This window comes from Falco rusticolus, chromosome 7, assembly GCF_015220075.1.
Source record: "Falco rusticolus isolate bFalRus1 chromosome 7, bFalRus1.pri, whole genome shotgun sequence".
NCBI classification, from domain to species: Eukaryota; Metazoa; Chordata; class Aves; order Falconiformes; family Falconidae; genus Falco; species Falco rusticolus.
The window spans coordinates 4,920,842-4,943,306 of record NC_051193.1 but is presented as its reverse complement, the minus strand read 5'-3'; the positions used below and the strand labels follow the sequence as shown (position 1 = coordinate 4,943,306).

The 22,465-nt window shown below is 41.6% G+C and overlaps 2 protein-coding genes across 3 annotated transcripts in view; both read left to right on the top strand.

Moving 5' to 3' along the window:
- IQCH (IQ motif containing H) overlaps positions 1-15,906 on the top strand; it is a 72,722-nt gene extending 56,816 nt beyond the window's left edge. The window contains exons 17-21 of one of the 2 annotated variants that reach the window (XR_005105187.1): positions 5,689-5,856; positions 8,809-8,934; positions 10,359-11,398; positions 13,220-13,328; positions 14,699-15,906. Coding sequence is in view for 1 of the 2 variants with exons in the window: in XM_037393386.1 (XP_037249283.1) it covers positions 5,689-5,856; positions 8,809-8,934; positions 13,220-13,303 (378 nt within the window). In the remaining variant the exon portion in view is untranslated. The remainder of the gene's footprint in view (positions 1-5,688; positions 5,857-8,808; positions 8,935-10,358; positions 11,399-13,219; positions 13,329-14,698) is intronic. The other variant, XM_037393386.1, reaches the window with a different exon arrangement.
- Positions 15,907-18,978: 3,072 nt separating this feature from the next.
- On the top strand, positions 18,979-21,984 carry C7H15orf61 (chromosome 7 C15orf61 homolog). Its single transcript, XM_037395835.1, has 2 exons — positions 18,979-19,412; positions 21,258-21,984. The coding sequence occupies exons 1-2, from the start codon at positions 19,079-19,081 to the stop codon at positions 21,383-21,385; spliced, it is 462 nt and encodes a 153-aa protein (XP_037251732.1). The 5' UTR covers positions 18,979-19,078; the 3' UTR covers positions 21,386-21,984.
- The last annotated feature ends 481 nt before the right edge of the window (positions 21,985-22,465 follow it).

The window sequence follows — 22,465 nt, the reverse complement described above, 5'->3', positions numbered from 1 at the left end:
CTATGGACATTGCTTTACCTAATACGGAGATATATTCATAAAGTTAAAAAAAAAAAAAAAACACCACCCCCCCAAACCAGAAAACAACACAGCTTAGATTTTCAAGGCATTCCAGAAGCTTTTGACACCCATTTTTTATTACTTCAAAGGAAAACCTGTTGCAATCCAATAGATATTACTAGAGAGCTGAACCTAAATGAACTTTCTAGCCTACTAAGAAAAACAGCCCAAACTAATGAGTAGGTCTGATGTTTCACTTGTTCTGCCTGTGCTTGGAGCAATGTGGAGCTGTTAAAACTGTTTTGAAGATTATGTGCCACAAAGGTGGAGTTGGGTTGACATTTCTAAGAAACGTTTTAATTTATTTTGGGTGGTTTGTTTTGTTTTTAATAGACTGCTACTATTCTGCGTCCTGAGACAAAGTGAAAAGCCTTTAATTGATTTCAGTAGGCTCACATTTCCGTGTGTAGGGGTTTTTTTCGGTTAAAGTCTAGCACAGATAGAAATATCACATCCTGCTTGTTCTACTGGGAGGATAGTCCTCCCTTTGAAAAGGGAGCCTTGCCGGAAAATAGTGTTCCTTGTCTGTTGTAACACTAGGCATTGCTGGAAACTATATCAAGGTCTGTTCTTTGCTGCTTTTATCTGATGCTGTGTACTTTTTCTTTAGAGCTGATGTCGTGCCACTTACCTCCCCCCCCGACTTCTATATCGGTTTCAACTGTTTCTACGTTTCATAGTATTCTAAGGCATTAATAGTGGGAGCCTGCATCAGCCCCTTCTGGTTACCAGTGGTGATGTCAAGAATGATGAGTGCCCTTTTACTTGCCATATAAAATCTAGTGCTACAAAGCATTGCAGGGAACCAAAGAATACATGGAAGAAGCCTTCAGTCCAGTCCCAGCAAGAGTGGGGAGCAGTGCTCGAGGTCTGTAAATGGTATTCCTTTCTCCTCACACCATGCTCTGTGCCTCCAAGCTGCTGGAAGAGCCATCTGTGGCACCAGTGAGTCTGTCATCCTTCGCAGAGACTATTCTTTCAGTTTGAGTTGTGTCTCCATTTGGGGTGACTGATGCCACCTTTATTAGCATGCTTTCTTCTGCACCATACCCTCTTTTCTGTGTCTTATCTCTTTGCTCACATGCTGTGTGATGCTTCGTTAGGGCTGGCCAGCAGCACTGGGAAGGAGCAGCCAAGCTGAGAGCTTCCTGTGCTCTGACCCTTTCATATGGTAAAAGAAGCAGGAGAGAGAGCAGTAGGTATGTCTCTGTTATATTGCCCAAATTGTTCATGTAAATGTGATGCATAGCTCTTCTTGCTCCAGCATCAGATGTTTTTCTCGGTCCATGTTCTTCTCCATATCTGCTGCTGATGGCAGCCCCAGCCCTACTGATTTAGCTCAGTGCTCTGCGTGCCAAAGAGCGCTTTCAGAGCAGTGGAAATACAGGATCTTAGCATGGGCCTGGTAACATCACAGAAAATGCAAGTCATCGGCTGTGGAGTTCACCTAATTAGAATTCTTTAGACAGAGATATAAAGGATTCTGGTGCTCTTTGTTTATTAGAATTAATTTTAGGTCATTACACTCAAGGGATATGTGCTAACTTCAATATGGTCAACATGTGCTTAGTATGATATAATGAGCTACCCCCTTCCATTTGGGAATATATATTCATATATTATTGGTGAAAGGCGTCAGACTGATAGAGCCAGCACACAGATATCCACTGCCTGCTTCCAGAATAAGAGCACTATAAGCAGCTGCATAGCTGTTGTCTTCCCACAGCTCCACCAGCCAGGCTCAGGCCTGCCCAACTTCCATTCTTGCTCAAAACTACCAAAAATTTTGCCTATTGCCTGATCGCTCTAATTTTGCAAAGGGCACTTGTGACCTTCAGGAACCAGAATGGGACTTAGAAATTGTTCCATTGAAGAATTCAGTCAACTAGTTACTAATGATCTGGCCTGCATTTGAGCTAATAAAACATTATCTGTGACAATGAAGTTAGACCCGCTGCCCAGGCATTGTGTCTTTCCCATTTCTGTAGCAGTACAAAGGGGATTGAAATCCAGAAGTGCCCTTTAAATGGCAAAAGGGAATCCCCTGCTAGGATAAAGCCAGAATCTTATGCCATCTGATCTTTCTTCCTTTCTCCCCACATTGGGGGTGTTCTGGGACACATCCAGAGCAGAAAGGGACATGGCCATGATGTAGTGTTCTCTGACAGTCCTGAGCCAGGAAAAGAATCCTTGGGGGTGAACCCAGCTGGCACACAGGAATGACCATTTGGCTGCTTTAACTTGCAATAGGGGTGGTTCAGCCTCAGGCCCAGAATGAAAGGCGGCGGACAGGTGGCTTCCAGCTATGTCTGCTTTCCTCCCCTTTGTGCTTGTGGAAATCTAAACTCTGTATTTAAAAACGCAAAAAATACGATAACTTTACCTATATAGAATGTAGCTGTGACTGAGGCTTGCGTAGATGTTCAGAGCTCTCCTTGCATACAATCTTAGAGAGTAACAGGCAGGGGAGGGGATGGACACCTTCCTTTATGACACGGTAGGGCCGTTAGTATACCCTCTTGATCTGAGCCCTTAATTTTGTAGGCAACGGTATGAGGGTAGTCAGTCTGAGATCATGAAACCACAACTGAAACAAATAGTTGATACACTCTGAAAATAAACAGGAACTCCTTAACTGAGCATTTGGTTGGTCTCATGATTTCCAGCATAAAACAACTTGCCCTGCTACAAGCTTTTTCTCGTCTTCCCTGTGTTGCAGCTCCTTCCTTGGACAGGGGTGAGGCTGGAGGCAGCCCCTGCTGCAGGAGGATCCAGGAGTGCTTCTGTGCCTTCTCAGAGCAGCGACTGGGAACGTGCCAGTGCGGTGTTAGAGCCAGGCTGGCATGCTGGGTTTTTGTTTAGATCGTGAAATGTATCACCCAAGTAATTAATGGGTCTCTTCTCTACATCTGAAATTAAAACAACATCACTTGCACATACTTTGGTTTTAGTTACTGACATCATGGGATTCATTGAGTAACTTGCAAAATGTGTGTGCTATCCCACGCTTGGTACAGTTTGTCTGAGTCTTTACCAGGGTGTAATGAATTTGTCTTGTGCTAGTGGCTGTTCAGGTTTGCCAGGCTGGATTTTAATGCTGTATCTGCTGTTAAATGCTCAACCCATTCTCTGCGTATTGCCAGAACACAGCTCTTGTACTTAGGCAGATGCGCTACAGCCGCAGGGATGTCTTGGCTTAATTTCTGTCGTTTTTCCATCTCTGCCATTTTGTGCTCCATCTTCAGTCAAACTTGCCTCCTGCACCAACAAAGCTTCCAGGTAGTGCTGATGCAGACTTCAAGGTTAGAGCAATATAGCTGTAGTATCATGGTCTGGATTAAAAGCATCTGGTTCACTTTGACTGAGCTAGTGAACAGTCCTTGGAGAGCCAAGATTTTCAACAGTCCCTGGTCTTCTCATGTCGCGCTGCCATCTCTTTCTGGGGGCAGAGCTTTAACTGAGAATCTAAAAACTTAACACAAACAAGGTTCAAGACACATTGGCTGTTATTGATTTGTTGATAATATTTATGGAAATTAATGTAATGCTTCTACAGTATGTATAGTTTATAATTATTATTCAGCTCATTGAAAAGGTTAGCACATACTGGAAAAGTACAAATCGATATGAAAGTTCCTTCCTGTCTTGCAGAAGTGATGATAAAGAATAAATTATTGAAGAAAATTAAGCATTATAATTGGGGAACATTCCCCTATTACTACGTAAAGCCAGCCATTAGCATCCAATTTGCATTTTATACCATGCAGCAGGAAATATTTAAGTTGACAAATAGGATATTTAATACAGCAACAGATACTTGGCAGTTAGATATTAACAACTGTTACTGATGTGATTTATTCACCATTATAAAAAGGGTATTACTATGTGCATATGATTCAGAAATTAACTCCAGTTTACCGAGAGGCCTTGACTGCCTGACCTCTTAATATCCTTATAATGATGCCATTTACCATTCAAAGGCTTATTCAAGTCATTCACTGCTAGATTTGTTTTAAAGGGGTCCACTGTAGGGCAGATATTTGTGTGTGTTAACATTTCTCATTGGCATAGTAGGCACAAGCATTTTTTTAAATGGAAAAAACTCACAGGTAAAACCACGCTCAGGTTATTGGGGGCGGAGGAGTCCTGCAGAAGCAATCCACAGTACCTCTGTCTGCTACACATTTGGTGTGGACTGGCTTCACAAATCCTACCTTTTATTACTTTTATTACATGCTTTAATGCTTTGAAACTTCTCGAGGCTTGTATGAGACTTTAATCATCACCTGCATGTATGTCCTGCACCTGGGTGGGGTGAGCTTCCCCTCTGCCTGCCTGTGGGACGTGTTCCACTGGCAGCCTACGATCTTATGGTTTGATTTCTTGTGTAGTTATGTGCATGTAAATCTGAATTGGCACCACAGTACAGCAGTGTGGAAGCAGAACCATACTGCAATTCGTATGGTCTGTGTGCCGAAGCATCCAGTTTGATAAAGCTGCGCACTGCAATGGGAACGGGCTTTGCTCAACCCTGTGATGACCAACACGTGTCCGTGCACATGGATTTCACACTTCCCAACTCCTTTTACTCAGTTTAGCTTTGCCATCTGGGACTTTGCTTTTTCTGTCTCAAAACAGCTATCTGTAACTCAAGGCTGAGTTTATTTAACGCTAATTATTCTTCAGCTGAAAAATCCAGGTGTGATATTCAGTATTTGAATAATTACCTACTTAATGTGATACAGGCTTTACAGGTGTTGAGCTCATCCATCTACCTTTTCTAATTGTTGCTAAAATCTGGATAGTTGTCCTGGTTTTGGCTGGGATAGAGTTAATTTTTGTTCTGGTAGCTGGTATAGTGCTTCATTTTGGATTTAGGATGGGCATAACATTGATAACACGCTGATGCTTTAGCTGTTGCTGCACAGTGCTTACACTAAGCCTGAGGACTTCTCAGCTTCTCACGCTGCCCTGCCAGCCAGGAGGCCGGGGGGGGGGGGGCACAAGAAGCCGTGAGAAGACACAGCCAGCACAGCTGACCCAGAGCAGCCAGAGCGATATTCCATACCACATGATGTCATGATGCACAATAAAACTGGGGAAAGTTGGCCGGGAAGGGCGGCTGCACTTGGGGACTGGCTGGGCACCACCACCATCACTGGCTGGTGAGCAATTGCATTGTGCATCACTTGTTTTGTATATTCTTTTATCATTACTATTACTATATTCCCTTCTTCTGTCCTAAAACTGTCTTCATCTCAACCTACAAATTTTACCCTTTTCCCCCCAATCCCACTGCGGGGGAGTGAGCGAGTGGCTGGGTGTTTAGCTGCCTGCTGGTTTAAACCACAACAGTAGTACAGGTAACTGCTTTGTCTTTAACCTTTCAGTTTTCTCTGAAAAGTTATTCTGGAAGTTACCTAAGAGTTCTGACTGTTTGCATTTGGAAGTGGTTTATCACTGCCAAGGATGCACCAGCACAAACAAACCATAAGTATGTGTACCAACATGCATGAAAATAAAGGCATCAATGGTCCTTTAAACGATTGCTGAGTGAATTTCACCCTTCTTGTTCTCTCTTTTTATTTTTTTTTTTAATTTTAATGCACCTGTTTGTGTTTTGATTAGGTATGGGCAACAGACCTTGACCTTTGCTATAGTGACCAGCTGGCCTTGACTCAGCTCATGTTGTACGTGACAGATGGAAATCTGGATTGTCGCTCTAGCCACTTTGAAGTATCTCTTGGTTCAAAGAAAATGAAAAACCAACATATTCAGCATGAGGAGACAAAAAATGTAAGCAGTGATTTTGTTTAAAAATAAAATTATTAATGTAAACTACCAAAAATTTAAAATCTGCCCTAGGTGACTGTTCTACAGGAGCTGAATCTGCTCCTTTAAGATTTTAAACAGATTTTGTAAGGTTAATAAAGGTGATACCACCACATTAGAAATTAAAGGAAAGTTCTGAATGCTTTAAGGGTACCTGATTATTCATCCTTTGTAGTCAGTAATATTGATTTGTGGCTGTAACTAATTTCTAAATATTTCAGGTAGTTTTCACATTGTAAAAAATGCAGCAATTTATATGTTGCAAGAAAAAGTAAAGTAAGGTGAAAGCACTGCTCTGACTACAGAAGTAACTTCAAAGAAGTTAGGAAGAGATCAGCTCTTTAACTCTGATTTAGGATCAGAAGTCAGATCACTGAAGTTCTACCCCAGCTTCGTACTTTCCTGCACAAAATGCAGAGTAAAGCAATCAGGGCCGCATCTGCAGAAGGATCTGGACACCTAAATCCCTTCCAGCTCTGACCTGAGCTAAATCCATATCTTGGTTCTCACAACCTTTATCCAGTTCTGCATCCTTCTAACTGTTCAGTATTAATTAAGTGAACAGGAAGAAAAACTCACAGCAACCTAATTGAGGTGAGTGTCCTAAGCAGGAAGATGCAGTCATACTCCCTTCCTGCTCGCTCTCTCCGGACTGAAGTTACAAAGCCCTAGGGCTCGTACAAAGCAAGTGTCACACGCTCTGAATTCAAGCGTGCTTGGCTCTCCGTGGGTACTGCACGCAGAGCCGAGGTGCTCAGGGCTGTAGGTTTAGGGACCGAAGCCATGAGTGCTGTGGCACTTGCTTGTGGATCTCACCTTTAACCTCTCTGAAAACTCTTGATCGTGTCCGTAATAGTGCCTCACAGGGATGTGATTTTAAAATAAATATTTGCATATTGTCTTGAAATGCTTATAAACACACTGTCACAGAAGCATGGTTAACATACTACGTGTTCATTACTTGTTATACTAGATCAAACCTGGTGCAGGATTTGCTATGGCTCTGAACCTTGCGACTGCCCCTCCAAGAAGGGGAGAAAGGCCTTTAGAAAAGTCAAGAGTAAGACGTGTATGTATATATAAACATACAAACACCAAATGGATGCCGTTTTACACATTTTGGCAGAAGATTTGCAACTCCCTTTTTGTTTTTCATACATAGAGGAGGAATGCAGCACCATTCCAAAAATGTCATGGAGCTATAATTTAGAGGTTAATGAGCTCTTGATCTATTGTTCTTGTCAAGCAACCACTTTTAGTTGCAGAGAAGTAAATGAGATATGATTAGTCCCAGTAGTACAAGTTTTAGAAATGAAAAGTAATCAAGTAGCAACTTTTTTTAATTAAAATTCTGTCAGAATTAACATAAATCTTCACTATATCCTTTATTTTTCTTCTTTCTGTACTTCTGAGGGTTTTATCTCCTTAAGAGTTAACTACAAAAATGTACTCTCTCAGGAAAATATCTTTAGAAAAAGAAACAAACAAACCAAGAGACAAATGCTTTTACAGCACATGATCTGTAATGAATGATTAAGTAAAACACTTTGTGTAAAATTATGATGTTAATAATGATTCTGTCCCTTTTAATTTATTATATATTCGCAATGCTGGTAGGTTTGATTTTGATAAAATGGAGCAGCAACTGAGTTTGTGTGATGATTTTATTTTTAGATATCCTTCTTTGAAAGAACAAATTTCCTAGATACTGCTGCTACTGTAATTATGTACAAAACCAATCACTCATTATAGTTAGGATACATTATCTTCTAGACAGATGAGGCTAAATAAGCAACACATTAATAATTCATACTGCAGTTCATTATGCATGTGTATGCATGCTTTGTAGCTGAAATAAGCACCTCATCAACCTGATGCCAACCCTTAAACAATAGTTCTGTGTTATTGCAGCCACATTCAAGTTTACGCTTGTTAAACTGCTACTTGGATTATTTTATCAAGCATTCATTTATTTGTGGTCCCCTACTGCAGAGAGCAGATTTTGGAAGCTCCTTTTTTAAGTTAATGACTTGAGCAATGGGTGTTATTAATTCTCAGAATATTATAAACATGATTAATTTTCAGGCAGAGATGTATTATATAAGGATTTCAACTATGTCAACTTCAATGAGTCAATGTCAAAACAAATATCATTTTAGAAAAAATACTGTAAATTACACGCTTCAACATGCAGTATCCCCACTCTGAATGAACAGTCCAGTATTAAAAATAACATCACGGGAAAGCCCTGGTTTAGGAAAAACGTCTCTATTCACTTCTAAATGCAACATCTCTATTCTTTTGTCCTAAGCACTGGTAAGAGTTTACACTCAAATGCAGTACTAATTTTTATCCATAGCATGAACTCCGCTACTGTCAGTTGCGTAGCTCCTTGGAGTCACTGCACCATTGCAGTGATGAGATGACTCCTCAAAGACCTGCTGGAAAAATTACGCGTGCTAATGCTGTAGCAGAATGGTCAGTCTTGGAGAAACCCAGTTTCAAAAACTACTGATTACCCGCTTGGGAATCTCTGCGAACAAGAAGAGCTGACTCTAGAACAACGTATGTTACCGCAGGGCAGGACGAATTCAGAGAGTCCACTTGGAATGATTTTGCAGGGCTGAGTTACCAATGAAGCTGGGAAAATATCAAAACATGGTTCATAAAGAGTGATTCCATAGACGTGATCTAAAATACAAGAGTTTACATACAGTGTGAGGTGAGGATTTAATTTTGCTGCATAGACATGATGTCTCTGTTCAATACATATTGTAACGAACAGGAATTCCTCCAAATAAAGCCTTACTCCACACTTACATGAGTTCACTGAGAAAAAGCCATTTAAATAGTAAAAATGTTGGTTTCTGATATAAACTGGTATGAAAATAAAGAATCCTGTATTGTTTTCTCTAGTCTTCTCCAGTGGCTAACCGGTGTGCGGTAGCGAGCAGTCAGCTGAGGCACTCCAGCCTTTCAGTAACCTACTACAATGTTCTCCTCCAGATGTGTCAAGCTCGTGGTGTTGGATTTGACCTCCAGGTATGAACGGGAAAGATTAGAAAACATGATGTTCACTCTCCATGATTTTTGTATGTAAATTCTAATATGGTGAAAACACTTAACACAATGTAAAGTTTCAGTGCTATGTTTAGCATAATATAATGTTTAAGTGTTCTGTTAAAAACACAGCAAAGTGTTGTTTTACAGTCTTGTTGAAGAAGACTTTGTATAAATCATAACTGTTTTATTTTAAATTGTTTTCATGATGCTAAGGAACTCTGAATTGCATACAGGTCTTCAGTAGTTCCCGTACAAATAAGTCCAATACTGTAACACTGACCTGTCAGCTTACTTTAGCTGGGGCCTAAGTCTTGAGGACTGCACTGCCGAGATACCCAATTCGGCTGAAGACTGGAAGCAGTAAAGGATGAAAAGTGACAAATTGTTTCTGTTACATAGTAGGGAGTGAGATGGTGTCTCCCTGGGGGACTACAGAGAGAATGCTGTCCCGGCGGGTTTGCTCACATGGCTCCATGGGCAAAAAGGATTATGGCTGTCAGCCGGGAGCTGTGCTGGGTTAGGACCATGCTAGCACTGAGGCTGCGTGAGTGCTGGGCTGTTGCATGGCCCTTTCACACAGCTCTGTACCCATAAGAGAAGGTACATCTCCAGAGGCCGAGAGCTTGGGTGATAATGGAGAGCAGAAAGAGGAATGAAGAAATGTAAATGCAGTCTGCTTTAAGGCTTACGAACAGAATTGTGTAAGAAATGTAAGAGTTTAGAAGATATTATGCAGGACAGAACAGTGGACAGAGATTTCAGATCCTAGGGCACAGGGCTTCACAGGGAAATGAAGAGTTTTAAGCGTTTTCTCAGTATAAACCCTCCCCAGGGATAGCACCTGCTCATGAGACCTCTCACAGTGACAGGTGGCACCGGTCACTTAGTGCATCTAAAAACCAAATGGTGAGTTTTGCTGCTGACCAAACTGTCACCAGTACCAGGCTTGTGATGAACCAGAGCCAAAGGCTAATGGAAGTTCATGTCCCATGTACATCTAAGGTGAAGTATAAGCTTTCAGAACAGGAAAACCTAAACGTATTTTCACTGTCTTTCAATTTAGGTGTGGATAAGGCTTTTAGGGATTAACCTGTCCCTCAATAAAAAGAACTGTGTAAGGAGATAATTTTTAAGATATTTATGATGACCTCTTACTGCTTTGGAACAAAAATATTTTCTAATGAATAGACTCTGATGTATGTATTCCATTTACATAAACTTAATGTATTCTCTACAGTAAGTTAGAGCAATGATTTACCTACACTGAGCAATAATCCATTACACAATTCAAAACTAGCCTTTCTTAGATACGGTTATGTACTTGCTGTCCCTGTATAATACGTTTATTATAATTATCACTATTTTAGGAATAATTAAAGCAACTTTGTCTTTTTATTTAATAGGAAAAACAGGGAACAGTTTTTATATTGTACGAAGATCAGAAGCGATACAGATTAGGAATGATGTAAGTATGTACTGTCAGTTCCATAGTCTGATAAACAGCTGGGAACACGCTTCAGCTGAGGAGAATGACACCACAGTGTGTGTGGGCTTGGGCTCTGGCAAAGGTCTTGAAGGAAACGAACAATCTGAACACCACGCACTCAAGCTCACTAACAGTCGCCTCCTGTTCGGAAAAGTACAATGACTTCTTGTAAGATTGGCCTTCTGAAAAGTTTTAGGGAGGCTTTTAAGCATCTTAGTAATAAAGTCGTACAGGAATCTGCTTAGATCAAAGCCTGACTGCGTTGCAGACTAAAGGCCTACTGCAATTAGCTTTACAAGAGCTAGATTCACTGTCAATAGCAATCTAGTTGTGAGAGCACACGGATTAGCACAGGCTTACTTTTACAGGCACATTATTAAAAAACTAACTATACGTGATGCAAAGAAGGTTGAAGTTTAATGCCTTTTTATATTGTTCTTCACAAAGTGATCAACGGCAGTCAGGCAACAGCAGATCTGATAGTTTAGTAATTCTTCAGACAGATGAACCTCTTCAAAGAAGTCGAAGAAAGCATATTCTGCAAAAATCTACTATATGCTGATTGAAAACCTCTCCTCAGAGAGAATTTGTGTAAAGTTTACTGCCAAAAGAGGATGTAATGAGTGAGGAGCTGAAACAGTCTGTTCTCAGTCTGTTCTGTATTCCTTTGATGCTGGAGCCATTTCATTAATGGCCTGGATAAGAAAACAGCTTCCTCAACTGCTGGATGTGACTGCAAGTATTTTGGAGGGCAGGAACAGCATTCAAAATGATCTCGAGGAAGTGAAGAAACAGTATGAAAAACAGAATTACCTTCAGTTGGAACCAGGTGCAAGAAATCACACTTGGACAGCAGTAATGAATAGGAGGAACAACGAGCTTTGCAGAAAAGGATCTGTGAATTAGTGCCTTACAAACTGCCTGCAAGTCATGACGTCATGATCTTACGGAAAAAAGGTAAATAATATAACCTGGGAGACACTGGAAGTAGTCTTTCCATTCTACTCAGAGGGAGGCAATGAAAATGTTTAGAGTTCTAGAAAGCATGTCTTACAAGGAAAGGCTAAGGGAGTGGGGGAGAGGAGGCAGAAGTGAGATCTGCTAACAATCTTCAAGCACATAAAAAGCCTCTGCGGGAAGGAAAAATCTGATATCCATTCCTTTGGTAGTAGGACAAGAAGAAATGAACTTAACTTGCAGCAAGGAAGATTCACGTTTAACATAAGAAAAAATTCTGATAGTAAGGGGAGAACTAATTAGATTGTTTGGCGCGGTTGTCATTGACAGTGTTTAGTAACAGATTAGACAAACCTCTGTCAGGATGATGTAAGTAGCATTGATCCTGCCCTAGCACAGGGAATGGACTAAATGAATCCTAAAGATTGTTTCTCGGGCTATGATTCCTTCAGCCTGCACTGAGCTCCTTGCGGATGAGGCTATTAGTAGCATACAAGTAAGACAGATTTGTTTAAAGCTTGGATATTCATATACTGTACGGCACTCACTGGCAGTCACAATGCGGGTAGCTTACATGACTGAGCTGTAAGATAAATCTGAAATAAAATCACTAAATAAGAACTTATAAAGTATCTGCAGGAGCCATTGAAAAAAGTGATTGAAGTATCTGAAAGTGTTCCATAAACTGCTAACAGCTCCTAACAGCCCACTGACGCTGAAAGGTGAGCTCTTTCCTTCCCTGACCCCAGCTATGGAGTAGTCCTCCCTCTGACCCTCCTTTTGCATTGTCTCCAGTACTCTCCCACCACTCCAGGAGCTGATTCAGCTTAGTAATTCAGCAGAAAGCTTTTTTATTGGATTGGTTTTCTGTGAGGCCTAAGACGCAGTCCACAGAGGGGTATGCAGTGAGCATGACAGCTGTGCAAGATAGACGGGGAGAGGAGAAGGACCTGCCCTTCTCAGGCTTGTCCCTGCTTGTGGGATTTCACTCTGTTAGCTGCCTGCCTTGGAAAATGGAGTCCTTACATTTGAGATACCACATCCTGCTTACATTCATAACTACTCCTTTGGAACAGTACAGCAGCAGTGGCTCCCTTGGTAAGAAATGTAACGATACCTCTTGGATTACCAGCGTGAACTGGCAGTTATTATTGCCAGAATACACTCAAATATATTTGCCGTACATTCTGATCCCAGATTTGTCTTCCATCAGGTTTTCAATGCAATTTCATTATCTTGATTCTGAAATATTTTCAAGAATGTAACAGTTTGAGCTTATAAAATCACTGAAATACCTGAAACATCTATATGAATTATCATCCGTTTTACTACATTGGAGATCTGTTGTCAGCTCCAGTTGGTAAATGAGGTACGTTCTTCCTCAGTGCGATGTCCTGTTCCAGGAGATTGTATGTATTGAGAGTCCGTACGTACCAGAGAAACCAAGGCCTCAAAAGCTACAACAATCTAAGAAATGCTGATACTGCTGAAATTTCCCTCAGCTATCTCACAAATTGCAGGCAGAAGCAACAGTTCTCTGAACTAATCTAGGTGTTCTACTGTCTCAGTCCTAACTGGGGTAGCTGAAACCTCACTACTTCTGCTAAGTTGATTAATAAAAATTATTTATTACACAAATCCTTTCTGTTGACAAGTTAAAATGGAGCCTCATCTTTCATATCTCCCTGAAGATTGCCACCTTGTGAGATTGAAAATACTCATTAAATTCCATCACCAGACAGGCACAAATGAGAGGGCGATTGTTTTTAAGCATGTGAAGGGAATCATTGGTAAACTCATTTGTTTGGATATCATTAACAGAACAATTGGAGAGGATCTCCAGGGGGTCCTGATGACCTTTGCTCGCAATCTCTTCATCATCCATCAAGAAATATCAGCACCTAATATGCAAGGCGAGACCAATTTTAAGGTGAGGTGTTAATTAACTAACGATCCTGGTTAATTTCTGTACAAGGGCTGAAAATACTTCATGCTGTATCATAAACAAGTGCTAAACCATTCCTTTTTTATTGTTAGCGGTATGTATTTTACAGTGGCTAGGTCAATATAGTAAGTCTCCCAATGAACCTGTTAGTTAAATTTAAGTTTGAAACTTTTTCTTTGAAAAGACATACTTTGGCATGAAATTATTTGTAATGTAATGCCTCTGCTTGTCCTTTGCAAGAGCAAATGAGCTATTGGCACTGCCTCAGACGGTTCTGTCACAATTGCCTGTTTTATTTTAACGGGACACCATCGAGGTAGGAATCTTAAATTAGAAACAAACGTCTCAGTTTCTAATAGCTCCTTAGATTATTAACACTGATTTCTTTTAAGCAGGCAGCCACCGAGTACTTAATCCCTTAGTTCACATCTTCCACCCCACCATCAATTTCACAAGTCAATTTTGTTCCCAATTTACTCTGCTCTTTGAATCTGCCTGCAGCGCCCATCCCTGCATGCCAGAGGATGCTCTGGGGTGGTGTGGAGGGAGGCAGGACAAAGCGCAGGGGCTTGTCACACAGGGAATGTTCCCCCAGGAGCACCCACCTTTGCTCAGAAGCTCCTTTGCGACGACCTTGCTGGCAAAAGGAGACGGTAAAGCAATAATGAATCCAACCCCGTGCCCTGAAACAAGCGCTCGTTACAATGGTGCTTTTTGATTGCAGAGAATAGCTAAACTGTCCAGAGGGAGTTCTTTTGCTAAACTGTATCGCTTTTAACTTCATAAAAAGTTTCAAAGATCTTGTCTGTAAGCGTTTTGTAGGAAGGGGAAGGGGGCACTGCGTTACGGATTTGTATCTTAGATCACCTAACATAAATTATATCGTTCTTTCCACTGTTAATTCTGACTACGTTTTCCTCTGACAAGCAGAGTGTGAAATGGTAGTTTTAGCGAAGATATAATTAAATTTCAACATGTTACAGAATAAACAAAGAACACACTCCCTCCCTTTTTTCCAACATGAGGGAGTGAAGAGCAACCATTGAAGAAAAATATAAAAAGGAACTCTTCTTCATAGTGAGTTAACAATTATTTACATATGTGAAATAGAACACCTGTTAGTTAATTAGAAGTACAAATTGCAACAAATTCTATTTTTTATTTACCTGAGATTTGTACGTATTTACTAATAATTCCCCCAACTGTCCCCAAGTAATAGTAAATTTAATTGGTGCATCACGTCTTGTGTAACACTGGTTACCTTTTCGAGGCAAGTACTACCAGCTGTGCATTTTGGCTGCTAGATTTCATTATAACGCCCATTAAATAACTTGTATTCCTTGAATCTGTTACAGATGGCAATTCAAGATATTGAAGCAATTCTAGGAATTACAGCAGAAAACAAACTGAAATTGGAAGAAGAGCAACCTTCGAAAGCAGATGCTCTGAAAGAATAGTTAACGGAAAATGTTTAAGTGCCTTATTCTTTATGCTTCTGGAAATGCTTTCTCATCTGTAAAAACAGGTCTGGTTTTCCTTCTGCACTGGCATGTGAAGTAATATTAACTGAGTTAAGTTTCCCTGATTTCTGGGTGCAGTGTTTAGAAGAATATCCCTTCTTTCAAAAAACAAACTGTTGAAAAGCAGAGGATCATGATAAACACCCCTGATGTTCATCTTACCATTCCTGAAGTGCAGTATCTGGTTTTAAAATCTTACTAATAGGGGGTCATGCTGTCTTTGTCACTAAATCAGACTAGGAGATCACACTCCATTGAAAAGAGTCTTGTAATGCTAAATTCCCTCTCAAACCTCCTGTCTTCTAAAATAAAGGCTTCTGACATGAAAGTAGGCCCAGTGTTTTGCCTATAAATATACACTTAAATGCCATCTTATAAGCCCAGCAACCCAGATTCCTCTTCAGAACTGTCTATATTATCATTCCACTATTTCTTATCTACAGATTTTTGTAGCGGTTGGTTTATGTTCATTTTGAAATTATCAAAAATAATAATAGCACTAGTTCAACAAGGGATTCTGAGAGGACTATTAGAAGTATACTTGTACTTATATATTCCCAGTATACCATGACTTTTATGGATCAGATTAAATTCTGTATTTCAGATACTGGTGACTTCTTTTGCCACAACTGCTGTGCACTGATATGTTAAAGGACAACAATTACATTTGTAAAATTCATCAAATCTCTAAAATCCCAACAGACAACACATTCTCTAAATTTTACTATAGAAGACTGCATCTTCTCTATTGGATGGTGCTGTTGTCCCAAGTATGGCAAGTAGTTTTGAGATTACTTTCCAAAAAGCTCAGGCAAAACCAGTTTTTAAGATGAATAATGAAGGTGACCGAGCAGTTGCAGCCGATCAGTGCCCAGTTTTTCCGATGCTGGAGTCTTTGATCCATTAGCCTCATACATTTATCTTTTGTGTTAGCCTTTTTCTCTCCTACTTTGATCACAGAAGTAATTAATTGAAAATGAGAATGTCTGCATAAATGATGATCCCCGTTTCAAATAAAAACCTAAAAGAATATTTTTGTTTAATTCTTGTTTGGTTTTTGTTCCTTTCTTACATGTAATCTCAATATGGTCATGGTTTTGGATATACCATAGCAGCTATGGATTTTCCTAACATGGAATTTAGTGAATGAATGAACTTCCTGGAAGTCTTTATTCTTTGTGGTTAGAAATCAAAGTGACAGAGGTGCTTTTGGCTGTGGTAGGTACAACAATGATCTCTCAATCTCCAAGAAGTAACATGCCAAACCCCACAGTATAATTACTTATTAGTTCTTCCAACAAGATAAGATATTTTTGTTCTATGTTCTGCTTTGAGGGGCTGCAGAACAGTACGTTGTTCCGACTTTCCTCACTGCATTTACAATGCACTCCCTCCTATTTTGCTGCAAAGAAGCTCTTTGTAGATTTGTCACCTAGCTTCATACCCAGGTTTTACCATGTTCCTCTTTGGTCAGTAGAAGCAATATGCTGGGGGAACAGGAGGCACAGGAGAGCTAGGCTGGCACTGCCATGGAGTCAGCTAGTTTCTTAATGGTTAAGGAAAATTACACCTTGATCCAAGCCAGAACAACATAAGGTCTGAGAGGCTCATTAGTTCACTGGCACTTAAAAGACTGCAGTGTCCTAGGAGTAAATGAAACCTGCACTTCCTTATGTCTTTGTTCCATTCTGACAAAAAAACCCTGTACCTGTTTTTGCAGGGAACAAGTGACCTGAAAGTTCCCATCGTGAGAGAGACTTCTCAGGATGTGCAAAGTGTGAAATGTTTTTTGAGAGGAAAAAAGTTTTTAATTACTATTAACACTTCTGAGCGTTGAGCTGATGGAAGGATTGAAACTGCTTTACAGTCTCTCACATTCAACTCCCATGCTGCTGGTGCCAAAAATGTATAATTTTTTTTAGCAATACAGCAGATATCAAATGAAATTCTAATCTTTAAATAAAAAAAAAGGTCAGAAATATAGTCATCATTCTCCTGTTCACACAACTGGATTCTTTATTCCCATTCACTAAAGGAGTAATAAAGTTCCTGAACTGTAGCTTGAATTTCAGAATGTGATCTAGACTGGGAAGAAAAGTGCAAGTGAAAATCTAAAGATAAAAAGTGCCTCGGGTATCACTGATCATAAGAAACTGCCAAAGAATTCTGCCACTAAGGACAGCAAAAGCCCAAGCTGGGTGCCCGGCTGCAAGGTGTGGAGGAATGCTTCTGGAAGGAGGTAAGTGGGGTTTGGCATAGACTGCAGAAGATGCAAACAATTAAAATAAAGGTTTTGTGCTCATTTAGCATGGCAACTCTGAGCACAGAGCAAAAAAGCAGTTTATCAGCACAACCACTTCCAGGTGGCTTCTGACATAAAAGTATTCACCCTACCCCTTTCCTGAAAGATCTCTTGATACCTCATTGAAATGGCCAGTTCAGGAGTATTCACCAGCTTCAATCTAGATTAAGGTAACAAATCCCTGGAATGTTAAGACTAACCGGGTCCTCAGCATTTCACAGCGATCACCTAACATCACTTCCCATTTAACAAATCACCTATCATAGACCTGAGGTGCTCCCTCTTACAGTAAACGCATTCTCCGTATTTCATTTTAGACTACAGTTGTTAGAGCAATTGGGCACTAAAGATTAGGAACTACAATCACTGACAACTTTCATGAACATGATTTAACATATCATCTTGACTGAAGAACGGTTAGGCTGGTTTTTAGCTTCAACACAAATACGTACATTTCAGGAGACTGTTTTGATGTAAAATGATCTGACTACACTGGAATCTAATGAACACAGACACCCGAATCATGCAACCAATTATTACTAACAGAAGACTTGGAAGAATGCTTCGTAATACTTCCAGCTTCGTCATTAGGATGTTTGGTCATGACTCTTGTGTATTTTTGAAGTATGCGAAGTTTTGCTACGCATTTGTAAATACGGATGCTACTTCATTCAATTTGTACTGCGTTGTGCTAGTAGAGGGGCATCTATATTCTCTTTTAAACAGCACAAAGTTGCTCTGCCAGAGGCTGAAGGATTTTTTTCCTTTTTCTTGCACTTTTAACAATAGGAGCAACATAAAGTTAATTAACAGCAAAACATCTTGAAAGAACTACCTTTAAGAACCAAATTAACTGTCCCGTGTCCACTTTACAGCTATTGCTATGTAGGAGGGAATTCTGACCCTGAAAGATAACAGAATATCACTCTGAAGCTGTCATACAGTAGTTCAGCCCTTCACCATAGTGAGCTAGTGTCAGATACCAACTTCTTTTCTATCCTCATTGTTGCCACTAATAAAGAAATATATCAAAACTAACTATATGCTCTATTAATTATAGGAAGGTGTACTTGAATCAAATTTGTTACTGAAGATGATTAATAAATACTGGTTCTACACACATGTAGTACATTCAGTAAATAAACAGGGTACATTGTAGTGTAGTAATTGATTAATTAAACCATTGGGTGATGTAGTATGAACGTGCTAAGATTGCTGAGTTTAAGGTATTACTTGCAATTATTAAAAGGAAAAAATCTGTTTCCGTTTCTCAGTTTACTCTTCTGTACAGTCTTTTTTTCTCAAATAAAACGTTTAATGGTTCAAAGCCTTAGTTTTTATTTAGCAGAAGCATATAATGGAATATTGGCTATGATTTTAAAACACTTCTCTTCGAAGGGGGTCTAACACTTTCAAAGAAGTACTTTTAACCTGGTATCGCTGTCAAATTTCACCAGGTAAAATCAACGCAGCTGAATACGTTCCCTCCCGAGCGCCCGCTAACCGGGTCGACGCTGCAGCTGCCAGCCGTGCCGGCGGCACAGGCTGCTCCCGTCAGCTGCTCGCAAAACCATTCCGAAAAAACGTGAACTGTCCGACTCCGTGCGATACTCCCAGCGCCGCGGCGCGCCCCCCTGCAGGGCCCGGCCCGCCGGCACGGGGGCTTACCGCCGGCGCTCCGCCCGCCTCGCCTCAGGGCCGCGGCGCGGCCTTGCCCGCCCGTCCCCGCACGCACAGCGCGGGCCAGCCCCGCCGCTTGCACGGCCGAGGGCCGCCGCCGTGCCCCGCCGCCGCCCCTTCCCGCCCTCCGCCGGGCCACCGTGCGCGGCCGGCGCAGGCGCCGAGGTGGCGCAGGCGCGGCGGCCCGAGCCGTGGGTGCGCGGAGCAGGGGGGGCGGGGGGTGGCCCCGCGGGATGCGGGTGCTGAGGCGGCTGCACGAAGCGGCCGTGGGGCTGCTGCTGTGCCGGGGGGCGGCGGCGGCGGCTCGGCCTGCCGCCTCGGAGGTGCTGAGCCAGCACCTGCGGCAGCGCGGCCTGCCCCACTGGACCTCGTACTGCGTCAAGTACAGCGCCGTACGCAACGACCAGTTCGGCCTCTCCCACTTCAACTGGCGGGTGAACGGCACCAACTACCACATCCTGCGCACCGGCTGCTTCCCCTTCATCAAGTACCACTGCTCCCGCGCCGCCCCGCAGGACCTGGCCCTGCAGAACGCCGCCTTCACCGCCCTCAAGGTCCTCAACGCCGGTGAGTCGCGTCCCGGGCCGGCTCTGCGGCCTCCCCTCAGCTGACCTGGCGGGCAGTGAGGCGCTGCCCCGCGGCTCTCGCCGTCCTCCCGCCGCCGGCGGCCGGGCCGGAGCGGGGCGCCTGAGGCGGGCGGGCTGCGACCCTCGCCGCGGGGCAGGAGCGGCGCGGCCCCCGCGGGTGGGACGGCGGCGGCAGCTCCCCCGAGGTGCGGGGCCCGCCTGCGGTGAGGGGCTTCCCTGCGGTGAGGGGCTTCCCTGCGGTGCGGGGCCCCGCTGAGGTGCGGGGCCCCCCTGAGGCTCCTGCCCGCCGCCCCCGCGGGTCCGCTGCGAAGGCGCGGGGCTGTAAATCGACGTAGCACCGAGTTCGTCTTTCTCTGTCTACTTGTGTGAGAGAGAGAGAGAGAGAAAGAAAAAACAAACCGCCTTAAAACAAACGCGTGAGCGCTCGTTATTCACCAGGCGAACACCGCATGGTATGGATCATTTTCCATCTAAAAACCTACGTCCTGTTACCGTGGGTGAAGTTCTGCCCTCTGAGCTAATACAGGAGCGCCAGCTGAAGCGAAACCCTGTGTTTCTTGGGAAGTGCCCGGGCTCATCTGTGCATCTTGCACACAGGCAGTGCCTGATCTGCTGGAGGACTTGTACCGCCTTTGATCCCAAAGTGCTGCTGCAATATAAATGCTTATAAACAAAAATGCTCCATCAGTACCTTATCATTAATGTAAAAATAGGTATAGATAGGTTTCAAAATACGTTATTATTCAAAACTTTGCCTACAGATACAAGGCTTTTTTAAATGCTGGCAGTGACAGTGGCATAACTAATAAATTTATTGTTTTCATATTTCATTTTAAAAAAATACTCTCATTCACTTTGCAAGTCTTCAGTGACTTTTTTGCAAAACGTCTGCTAATCATCATCTTCTGATCTTTCCAGACTAACATTGTGAGAAAATATGATCACGAAGATTGATCTCTTAATAATCACTTTAAGTCAGATCTTATTTTTCCCCTCCGCACAGTCAGACCTTTTATCTGCCCCATCTTTCTTGCCAGCCTCCTGTGCATATTTCATATTTAAATGATTGGCAAGCATGATTAAAAAGTCAACCCATCTCCCTCTGCTGAGAATCTAGCTTAAGCACTTGGGTAACTTTAACCACGCTAAATTCAGTGTTTCCATACCTTGCTGATTTTAGGGCCTAAATCCATCTCCATTTCCCCACCTATATTAAGTAAAATATTGTTGTCTGTAATAGATGGACTTGGCAGTGCTGAAAATGATTGCACTTGTTGTATATACATCTTCCTACTCATTCCAGTTTTGTTGGAGTTGGTATTTTTGACTACTGATCTAATTTCCCCAAGAGCAGCTTTATGATGATCTATGAAGTCGCTGCCTGTTTTCCTTCCTACTTCTCCTCTGATGCATGGACAGACTCTGAACTGATAACTAAGCGGACGTCCAGGGAGTTTGTTTTTTAGTGCTTGGAGATTTTTTTACTTTTTTTTTTTTTAACTGATAGAAATCAGGCTGTATGCAGGACCATGTTTTACGTCTTTCATACTGCTGTCCTCCCATTTTCTTTTTCTATTAATTTCTGCCTGTTGCTGCTTTTCTTAAGCTGCTTTCTGATTCTTGTGTGCTTGATACACAAGAAGGGTATTACGAACTGGTAGCTGCTTGTAAGCATTTCAGTAAAGGTAGAATGTTAGTAAGGCAGCTTTTACAGGAATGCTTTTCCTCTGATCTGATTTTGGAGTCATTCTGTACTATTATATAGGCGGTTTTAATTTTGCTGGCTTGCTATCTTTGTATGTAACGTTTTTTTGTCTTTTCTTAGGCATCCCAACCTTACTATATGGAATTGGCTCCTGGTTCTTTGTCAGTGTCACAGAGACTGTTCATACGAGTCATGGCCCAGTTACTATTTATTTTCTAAATAAAGAAGATGAAGGCGCAATGTATTGAAATCATGCCCTCAACTACCTGTCATTTGGTGGGTTTCTGTGTTACAGCTGCTACAAATATCTACTCCCTTGGACTAAAAAGAACTGAAGGCAACTGGGGGGGGGGGGGGTTGCAGTGCATTCTGTTAGTTAACATGCTGTCGTCAGGAAGCTTCATGCACTTTTTGGTCATAAGACATTTATTTTTGCAGAGGTCAGCGAAGCTGAAAAAGTAGAATCTTTGGGAGAAGAATTAGTATTTCTAAGGATATTAGAATTTATGGAAGTCAGTGACTAGTACTGCTCAACTTGGGATAATTTTAAGCGATACATCTACCAGTAACGTACAGAAAGAACTGTAGCGTGCAGGCAAGGAAACTGTGAATACACTAGACATTTTCAGAATGTCACTGAAAAGATTAAGCTGCTTAGGTTTAGACTCTGGCTAGATGTTTCATAATGCATTAATTGTCATAGTTGCAAGCATGTTTGAATGAATCCATGGTGCTGACTACTCAGAATTGCCTGGAAGACTTCAGAAGAACACCGCCCTAAGAAGTTAAAAATGACTGTATTACATTTCTTCAAATGATATTTAAATAAAATATTTAATATATCTTTTATGCTTGTATCTTTTGCAATTCTTGAACTCCAGATACCTGCATTAATTTTTTTGTTTTGGTTGTTTTATAGGTAAGTAACAAAACCTAAATAATCTAGAAGATAGTCCCCTGCCCTAATTTACAAATTGCTGATATTTTTAATTACTACAGGGTAATAAGAATACTACCCTCATTTTTTTTGATGCAAAATAACAGATTTCTCTAGCTGTAACTGAGCACAGCTGTAACAGACACATATAATGATGGAATGACTTAAATTCAGTTGGAAACCTGGGCAAAGAAACAGTTTTTGGGGAGTTATTTGGATAGTGGAAATACGGGATTATTGGATAGTAAGTTCAAGCAACAGGAACACCTGCACAGAAGATGTTACTGGTACTTGGTTTTAGTGCCAGCAAATAATGCTGTCTATTCCAAATTCCATGTCCGTGATGAAAGTTCATGATTCCAGTTTTCCCAAGTAGGAAATGTAGAATGGG

Coding starts and splice junctions, on each gene's coding strand:
- C7H15orf61 (XM_037395835.1), top strand. CDS start 19,079: ATGCGGGTGCTGAGGCGGCTGCACGAAGCGGCCGTGGGGCTGCTGCTG. Junction 19,413..21,257: donor CCTCAAGGTCCTCAACGCCG/GTGAGTCGCGTC, acceptor GTCTTTTCTTAG/GCATCCCAACCTTACTATAT.